Source organism: Sinocyclocheilus grahami, unplaced genomic scaffold, assembly GCF_001515645.1.
Source record: "Sinocyclocheilus grahami isolate Dianchi unplaced genomic scaffold, SAMN03320097.WGS_v1.1 scaffold149.1, whole genome shotgun sequence".
In the NCBI taxonomy this organism is placed as follows: Eukaryota; Metazoa; Chordata; class Actinopteri; order Cypriniformes; family Cyprinidae; genus Sinocyclocheilus; species Sinocyclocheilus grahami.
The window spans coordinates 4,245,841-4,255,553 of NW_015505328.1; the positions used below are offsets into that span (position 1 = coordinate 4,245,841).

Sequence of the window (9,713 nt, forward strand, 5' to 3'; positions counted from 1 at the left end):
CCAATATCTTGTGCATCACTAATATGAACCTTTCATGTTCCGTATCTACTGATTCAATTATTTCAACAATGTCAAAAGGATCTCCAAATTCAGTGGCACAGTGGAGTCAGAATGAGGCACACGGTGGTCTGTATGGACTCTACATGAATAAAGATGGACTTCCTGGTTGCTCTCAAATCCAGGGATTCACTGTCTGGAGAAGCTTTGATTTTGGCATTTATGTCCAAGTATGATAAATGATCCACAAACTTCCTACCATAATTGCTAGTTATACAAATGCAGTATGCTGGTCTGGTGATTATTGTTTTTAAGTAATGTTCTCTCCTCACCTCCAGGTATCCATGAATGTTTTAATTTCCAACGTAAGCCTGATAGATAACGGAATGGGAATCATGTCTCTAATCTACAGTCCTTCCTCGCTCAGCCACGCATACTCTGACAAAACAGTCCGTGTACAGGTGAGGAAGCACTATGTGTCTCTTCGGTCAAAACTAAGAAAGCATTCTTTTAGTAATATTTTTTTTTTATACATCACTCCAGGGTGCCCTGATTGTAGGCAGTAGCCCCAACTTCAACTGTTTTGACAGTCTATCCACAACTATGACGTACATTGCACTCAGCAGAAGTCACAAGGCCCCACGTCCTCCTAATGGTACAATACATATTATAGAATCATCTATTCACTACTGAATAAATTTAATATAACTGATCCATTTTCTGAACTAATTCTAACTGCATTTGTATGTTCAACAGGTGGCAGGTCTGGAATTTGCTGGCCGACGTTTGAATCGAACCATAACAATGGACCACAAAAACCTCTCACTGGACTGATGAGCTACAACGCCATAGCTGGTATAATGACGGTCTCTGGTGAGTCTCAAAATGTGAATGAATCTCCAGTTTAAAACCTTCTACAGTCGACGAAGATCTCCTATAAAAAGTAATTACTGTTTTCTCTTTCTGACTCCAGACACAACTTTTGTTGGGTTCAAGAGTGTGTGCTCAACAGAGAGAAATTACATGTTCATGACCAACCCGGGAAATGAGGATTTACAACATCCAATCAGTGTTGAGAGGATTTCCAAGATAAACAGCACAGAGGACTCTCTAGCAATCATTCATCGGCCTGATCTGGGGTAAACTGAACATAACTAGCAGTGCGCAATATATATATAGGTTTTCTCTAACTCAGATTTGCTCATTGGTACCCTTAATGCAACAGCATGTCACCATGAATATAAAAATTGTCCCCAAAAATATGAAATTTGTGATCATTAATCTATATATTATTATTTATTTTATAATATTCTAATATAGTATATTCTATATGTTAGCTGTCAACATTTTGGAATAATAAAGTTTTTTTTATTTAATGTTTTTGAAAGAAGTGTTTTATGCTCACCAAGATTGCATTTGTTTGATCAAAAATACAATAAAAACAGTAATATTATGAAATATTTAGTGCTGTCAAACGATTAATCGAGATTATTCGCATCCATAACATGTGTGCACTGTGTATATTTATTATGTGTATATATAAATACACACACATGCATGTATATATTTCAGAAAAATATGCTGTTTATATATTAAATATATTTATACAATACATGTAAATGCAATGTAAATACATGTAAATATTTTCAAAATATATACTGTATGTGTGTGTCTTTATATATACATAATAAATATACACAGAACACACACATATATTATGGAAACAAAAACTTTTATTTTGGATGCGATTAATCGTTTGACAGCACTAGAAACATTACAATGAAAAAAGTAATTATTTTCTATTTTAAAATGTTATTTATTCCTGTGATGGCAAAGCTGAATTTTCAGAAGCCATAACTCCAGTCTTCGGTGTCACATGATCCTTCAGAAATCATTCTAATATGACGATTTGCTGTGTATAATGCTTTATTAAACTGATTGGGTCCTGGGATGACGAAAAATCATTAAGGCAGCATGATATTTTACCAAAATATTAAAGACTTACAGTTTAACTTAAAATGTGCACATAACATTGCTTTAAGATAAAAGTGGCTGATTTCTTTCTTTCTCTTTTATATCAGCAAGGTGAACCCTTCGGACTGTGTGGACATGGACTGTGATGCTAAGAAGAAAACTATTTTGAAGGATCTGGATGGCAGTTTCCTGGGTGCCGTGGGAGCAGTGGTGCCCCAGTCTGAGTACGAGTGGGACGGGGATCCCCGGCACGGACTGGGCGATTACCGCATCCCCAAAGTCATGCTCACCTATCTCAATGGCAGCCGGATACCTGTGAATCAAATCGCTCCTTACAAAGGTACATCTGAGGACAATTGATTATTTACGCTGCTCTAAGAGAGAGTGCTTAGAATGATGGAGTTGCTTCTAGCATTGACGTTGCTGGTTTCCCTGTGCAGGTGTGATCAGAAACACTTGTACGTACATGAGCACCTGGCAGAGCTACAAGTGTTTTGGGCTCAACTACAGAATGCTGGTCATAGAAAGTCTGGATGCAGACACAGAAACCAGGCGTCTTTCACCTGTAGCCATCCTGGGGGACAAATATGTGGATTTGATCAATGGTATGGCTCATAACTCCCCTCATACTGCTAATTTAACATCTACCGCAAGCAGAAAAAGGTGTGTATTAATGATTTTTATAAACTTACTGTGAATATCTTGTCACAGGCCCACAAGACCACGGCTGGTGCGCCGGCTACACGTGTCAGAAGCGAGTATCTCTATTCCACGCCATTGTTGCCACCAATAAATCCTTTGACATCTATTTCACCAGCACAACACCACAGAAGCTGAGACTTATGCTGCTAAATGCTGGACCTACAGAGGTTAGTCAGTAAGATGGATTATAAAACACACAGCATTTACAGTTCACACAAAATTGAAAACAATAAAAGGCATAGTAAGAAAAAAAACTACTTAATTTTTTTTTTGTTATTTATAATTTCTCATGTGTATTGTGATTAAATTGACATTTTGTTTACATTTAGTCTTGTTTCTTTTAAGAATTTCTTATCTACATTGTTATTAAAATCATTTTATTATTATTTATTGTATTATTTCTAGTTTTGTCATATATATATATATATATATATATATATATATATATATATGGAAAAGTTGATTGATATATATATATTTTATTTATACAAAAATAAAATATAATATATAATATATAATTACTAAATATATATAATATTATCTGCAATTATTGTATGTTTCTCTTTTTCTTTTTTTTAGATTATGCAATATTACATTAGACACTTTATTGAATTTATTTAGTATACTAAAGCACTGTATTCTACACTAATCTTCTGTTGTCCTCAGGCTGTCAGGGTGGCTATATTTTACTCAAACCCTCAGCGGCTGGATGTGTATGTTAACAATAATTTGATTGGTCCAACAAATGCTCAGTGGAATACAGACAAAACGGACTACACGCTGCGTGAGCCAACTTCTACAGGTAGAGTACGGCGTGATTATTCATGTTAAACAGCTCCCCCTGCAGGCTAGAAGACCAAAACCCATTTTAAATCGCTCCTCAGGTCAATATGTTCCGGGTTTCAACTCCAGTCATGGCTCCAACTTTTTTGACCAAGACTACAAAATGATGAACATACTTCTTCGTGGCTCAGAGCCAGTCCAAATCCGCACCTCTCCAGTTCTGTTCCTGGCCTTCAACCTCCCGGCCATGACTGAGGAGGAGTTCTTCGGGGAAAATCTGGTCAACAATCTGGCTGCATTCCTGAAAATACCCCCAAACAAGATTCGAATCACCAAAATCGTCCGTGAGGGAACTAATGCAAGAAGGCGGCGCTCAACAGGACTGACAGTGGAGGTGGAGATCAGGGAGCCTCCTGTCCAGAATTCCACCAGCAACAGCACTGGTTAGACCCGGCATCTATAGTGTGTTAAAAATAAATGATAAATACAGTGTTTAGTCACAATACAATGTCTGAAATTTTATATTTCTATACCGTCTGCAGAAGACCAACAGTTTGAGGTCCTGAAGAACATTGCTGATGATCTGGGCCGTGCTGCTGTCTCCGGCAATCTGAGTCAGTCCATCGGCTTCAATGTGTCGTCCCTGGGCATCATCCCTCCTCCTCCTTCTTCCAGTGACCCATCCTGGAATGATGTAAGATTTTATTTCATATTTTATGATATCAAGCACCGTTTAGAAAGTTGATATTAAAAGGAATATTCTGGGTTATTTTCAACTAACCAAACAAGAATGAGTGAGGTAGTGTATATATATATATATATATATATATATATATATATATATATATATATGTATATATCACCATTTTTGCTTTTTTTTCAAAGAAAATAACACATATATACACAGTCAAACCAAAAGTTTTTGATATTTTTTTACTAGAGGGCGCAGGACACCAAAATAAAGTAAACTGTGACACATTATACCCAAAAATTCTTCATAAAGTGGACTACAAGTAAAGTTGATAAAATATTTGGGACCAAAATTTATTCAGACACTTTGACCTCATGCTTTGCTTAAGTGTTTTTTCTGTAATTGCTAATGCGGCCTTTTTACACCACAGACTGAACAAAATTAAGCAGTGCTTGGTAATTTGGGTGACCTGAATTGGTATTATCTAATTGTTTACTTAAATTTAACAGCTGACAGCTTTCAACTTAAGTTATCTGACATTATGAAGATTATTTTGTTTAACTCTGAGTTCTTGTCATATTTTATTACCATTTTCTAAACTATAGCGAATAAACTGTGATAATGTTGAGAAATGAAACTAGTGAGAAATGTTGAAGGTGTCTGAATACATTTTGGTTTGACTGTATGTGTGTGTGTGTGTGTGTATATATATATATATATATATATATATATATATATATAACCCCTTTGTATAAATTTAAGTAATGTGGCTTACTGGCTTTTCCTAATTTTAACGGTCTCTCTCTCTCAGTTGGCAACTCAGGAAGTGACCCGTGAGGACCAGCAGGTGGAGACAGTCAAGACAGTATCGTCCCTGGTTGTGGTGGTCCAGCCTGTGGCGGGATTGGCCCCCGGGCCCCTCAGTGTGCAGCCCAGCATCATGGCTTTGGACACAGCAGTGAGAGACAGACACTTCCTGATTTCATTAAGAATACCTGAACTGTAGTTTTCAGGCAATTACTAGAAAACTGCACCTGGTATCGAACAGGAAGAGCATCTTTGTGCATCTGTTTTCAGGGTGACTGCGTGTCTGTGGGTGTGACGACTCTAACCATGTCAGCTGTGCTCAAAGATACTAATGGAAATCCGGCAGAGGGACTTCAAGGAAACACCACCATCCCATTCAGTGGCTGCTGGGCCAATTACACTGATTTAGCCATCTTTACAAGTGGTGGGTTGCCTTTGTTACACAAATTCATTTTTGGGGGGAGGGGGGTGCTGTCAGTTGTTATTACAGTAAATTTTCTCCTTGTACCTCTTTCACAGGTGAGAACTTGAAGTTGGCCTTTACTCTGAATGAATGGAAGGCTGAGTCCAGATCTTTCACACTCAGAGCAGCTACAACGCCGTCTTCTGTGGTCGTCACCACGGAGGATGATGGTGGTAGCATCTTTGACTCCAGTCCAGCTGTCTTGTCACAGTCTGTGTATCTGCTCATGCTGCCGAGTGGTCTACTCCTGCTCATGAGACCCTAAATAATCACAACACACAGTACACTCTTATAAATATATTACATTGTCTTCTAATGATTTGTCTTTGTCTATAAACTACTATTGTTTTTCCATATGATTATGATCTGTAAGCCACAACTATACATTCTGAGCACATTCACTCATAATAACTGTAGAACAAAAACAACTTTTAACAAAATGAAATATTTAGATCTATTCCTTTTACTTTCAATATTATATATTTACATGCTTTCTTATTTGCTTAATAAAATTTAAAGTTCTTGCATAGTTTGTTTTTCTGAAACAAACTATGAATGAAAGTCACAATTGTCTTTTCTTCCCTACTCTAACATACTGTATATTCAAGTGAAACTGCTTCTTAAACAGTAGGGCGAGAATTGATTGGATCAGATTATGAGAGCACATGAATTAAAATATATATATATATGCACAGATTATATGAGGTATAATAAACACTGCGATGTTCCATAAAAAACAATTGTCAGTTTTGATTTCATGGTGATTTTAAATGTCTACAAACAATATCCAATGCGCATATACGACATGCACACATGAATATGCATTTAATTCTGACCACATCTCAAATTAGCCTTCTGGCGTGGAAATTAAATTTGTAATTTTTGGGGGGAGAAAAAAGGCCTATAATTTCATAATATTTTATGTATCCAAAGACAAATAATTTTTTTTCCTAAAATTAATAGGCCTATTCCTTTGTTTTATTAACACGACATCTCTTATTTATCATTAAAACAGTTTATATGTATTATTCAACAATTGGAGGATGCTTTCTTTGTTAATGCAATAGGAAGAAAGAAAGAGAGAGAGAGAGAGAGGGAGGGAGGGAGGGAGGGAGGGAGAGAGAAGAGAAGAGAAGAGAAGAGAAGAGAAGAGAAGAGAAGAGAAGAGAAGAGAAGACCACTAGAGGGAGATAAAGTCCACAGCGCTCAATCCTCACACTTACACCTGCCGAACTTTGACAGTGTCGTTCACATTCATGATGAGCTTAAAATAAAGAAGTTATTTATATAAACTTGAACATTTTTGTCACTTTGCTTTTTTTAACGATTGTTTCTTATTCTACATAGCAGTTACATCCGTATTTTAAACGCTATGTGGTACCTTGGTTCTAATAAAACCTTATAGCTAAATAAACCAATATAATATAAAACATAAACAAAACTTATAAATGTTCTACTGTTAATCGCGCATATCAAAAATTATTCCGACATGGAGGACAGTAGCATCATCTGAAAGCTGGGTAGGTCTTTAAGTCTTGTTGTTTGGATTGAGTTGAGCTAGTAATGTCATGACTGTAGGCCTACTTAAGGAGGCAGTTCTTCAGAGGAGCTGCTCAGTCTGCGCTCCTCCACACACACATGTGATGTGTCCGTGTTTTTCCCAAGCAGGTCCTTCTTTTTTTCTTGTGCATTTACAAGATGTGTTCTTATGGAGTCTCAGGGGTATTTTTGACTTTTACGTTACTTTTGCATTTTCTTTGTGTTCTCTCAATAAATCCTCTGTTTCCAACCGCATCCAAAGGCACGAAAGTGTCCAAGACTGTTCCTGCTGATGGCCACAGAAGAGCCAAATACGGCAAAAGTACATTGTCAGCATCACCGTTATCAGGAGACGTACAGTCACAGCGGGCGATCAAGGATGCAATTGAACCTCATGATTACATGATCTCCATCTACAAGACCTTTTCCTCGGCTGAGAAACTGGGACTGAACGCGAGTTTTTTCCGCTCGTCAAAAGCAGCAAACACCATAACGAGTTTTGTGGACGAGGGTCAAGGTTAGTTATTTTTTTCTTATATAATATCAGGTTTAAAATTCTTTATAAATGATTTTTGCTCCGTGTTTCCCTTTTGAACGAGTGTCAGAATAATTACTGTACTACAGGAGCGTTTGAGAAGAAGGAAAAATACTGATTCTTCTTAGACAAAGTACGAAAAAAAATCTTTAGGAATGAATGGGAGGATTACTGTTTGTGTCATATAATCCTAATTAAATATTATTAAATAATAAACAAGAATCCTCTATCCTTAAATAATAAATAAGAATAGGCTATCAAAACAACTTTTGACAAATGATCCAAACTTTATTTTTACATTCTACCTTTTCATAAAAAAGAGTGAACAAATTTCAGTATGAGACACTTTATTCTCAATTTGTTGCAAAATAATTATATTACAGATGCATTGAGAGAAACCGTCTATAATTAATGTTTTGGCCACAAAAAAAAAAAAAAGGAGTATACACTTAAAAATAAAGGTGCTTCACGATGCCATAGAAGAACCTTTTTGTCTAAATGGTTCCAGAAAGAACCTTTAACATCTGAAGAACCTTTCTGTTTCACAAAAGGTTCTTTGTGGCGAAAGAAGGTTCTTCAGATTATAAAAAGGTAAGAAAGAGATGGTTCTTTAAAGAACCTTTGACTAAATGGTTCTTTGTGGAACCAAAAATGGTTCTTCTATGGCATCGCTTGAAGAACCTATTGAAGCACCTTTATTTTTAAGAGTATATATATATATATATATATACGTATATATTGCCATGAATATTACTTTTTAAAATTGTATAACTTTTCGTTCTTTTTAATCTATAACATGAAAACAAAACAAAAAAGCAATCATTCAAGAAGGAAAGAAATTTCCATCTTAGTTGATTGAAATGTTCTTCTTCTTCTGCATTCACACGTTTTCTCTCTCTATGCCTCTGTAAACTGATTTTGTAAAAACTGTACAGCCACTGTCCACTAAAACATTTGTGCTCTTTGTTCCAGATGACCTTTTGAACTCCCCACTGTGGAGGCAGAAATACTTATTCGACGTATCGACTCTTTCTGAAAACGTGGAGCTCTTGGGTGCCGAACTGAGGATATACACAAAGATCTCCGGAAGCTTCCGAGCGTCTGAGACGGGCCCAGTGGAGATACAGCTGCTCTCCTGCCAGTCGCACACTGTCCTTGATTCCAAAACCTTGGATCTGGAGGATGCGCATAAACCAAAATGGGAGGTTTTTGACGTATGGGAGGTTTTTAAGGAACATCAGCGCCACTCCCATGGGACGCGCTTCTGTTTGGAGCTCAAGGCGACACTAGATAATCCTGAGAGGGAAATCGACTTGCAATATCTTGGATTTCACAGACATGGCCGTCCGCAACTAAAGAAAGCCATATTGGTTGTTTTCACAAGGTCAAAAAAGAGACAAAGCCTTTTCTATGAAAAAAGGGAGAAGACAAAGCTGTGGGGTTTGGATAGTCTTGGGAAGGAGAAAGGATCTCACTCGAAGTCCCGACGGAGAAGACGGACCACTTTACCCAGCCGCCATGGCAAGAGGCACGGCAAAAAGTCCAAATCTAGGTGCAGCAAAAAAACCTTGCATGTGAATTTCAGGGAACTGGGTTGGGACGACTGGATCATCGCTCCTTTAGACTATGAGGCCTATCACTGTGAGGGAATGTGTGACTTCCCTCTCCGATCTCACCTGGAGCCGACCAATCACGCCATTATACAAACTCTCATGAACTCCATGAACCCCAGCAACATGCCACCCAGCTGTTGCGTCCCGTCCAAACTCAGTCCCATCAGCATCCTGTACATCGACGCAGGAAATAACGTCGTGTACAAGCAGTATGAGGACATGGTGGTGGAGTCCTGCGGCTGCAGGTGATTGTGAAGTTCAAACTAATGAGGAAATGTAAATAAATGTGTCTGACTTCCTGATCTGTCTTCAGAACACTACTGGAATGCTATACTGTAAATCACATCTGGAACTATGATTTTTGGACTGGAATCAAGCACAGAAATATTATTACATCACTCTTAGTTCCATTTCACTGGGCATGTTTATACTTAAATTGTTTGTGTGTATAAGACAACATGTTCCTGCTTTAAATAGATGTATTTTATGGACTGATATGTAAATGATTTTTTTAATTGTACAGGTACAAATTTTCTATTTATGTTCAGTTACACTAAGTTATTTTCTCGTTAAGTGCTATCATTTATTCAGTAATAATATTTCACACAT

The 9,713-nt window shown here is 37.1% G+C and overlaps 2 protein-coding genes across 2 annotated transcripts in view; both read left to right on the forward strand.

The window, feature by feature from the left end:
- LOC107592039 (fibrocystin-L-like) overlaps nt 1-5,804 on the forward strand; it is a 38,672-nt gene extending 32,868 nt beyond the window's left edge. The window contains exons 64-77 of the mRNA XM_016281399.1: nt 79-227; nt 336-458; nt 541-652; nt 754-870; nt 971-1,136; nt 2,079-2,311; nt 2,412-2,576; nt 2,683-2,840; nt 3,340-3,475; nt 3,558-3,899; nt 4,002-4,150; nt 4,959-5,105; nt 5,225-5,378; nt 5,474-5,804. Of these exons, the coding sequence (XP_016136885.1) occupies nt 79-227; nt 336-458; nt 541-652; nt 754-870; nt 971-1,136; nt 2,079-2,311; nt 2,412-2,576; nt 2,683-2,840; nt 3,340-3,475; nt 3,558-3,899; nt 4,002-4,150; nt 4,959-5,105; nt 5,225-5,378; nt 5,474-5,682 (2,360 nt within the window). The 3' untranslated portion in view covers nt 5,683-5,804. The remainder of the gene's footprint in view (nt 1-78; nt 228-335; nt 459-540; nt 653-753; nt 871-970; nt 1,137-2,078; nt 2,312-2,411; nt 2,577-2,682; nt 2,841-3,339; nt 3,476-3,557; nt 3,900-4,001; nt 4,151-4,958; nt 5,106-5,224; nt 5,379-5,473) is intronic.
- A 1,311-nt stretch (nt 5,805-7,115) lies between these two features.
- gdf6b (growth differentiation factor 6b) lies at nt 7,116-9,353 on the forward strand. The gene is made up of 2 exons (XM_016281482.1): nt 7,116-7,473; nt 8,464-9,353. The coding sequence occupies exons 1-2, from the start codon at nt 7,116-7,118 to the stop codon at nt 9,351-9,353; spliced, it is 1,248 nt and encodes a 415-aa protein (XP_016136968.1).
- Nucleotides 9,354-9,713: the final 360 nt, after the last annotated feature.

Coding starts and splice junctions, on each gene's coding strand:
- gdf6b (XM_016281482.1), top strand. CDS start 7,116: ATGTGTTCTTATGGAGTCTCAGGGGTATTTTTGACTTTTACGTTACTT. Junction 7,474..8,463: donor TTTTGTGGACGAGGGTCAAG/GTTAGTTATTTT, acceptor TCTTTGTTCCAG/ATGACCTTTTGAACTCCCCA.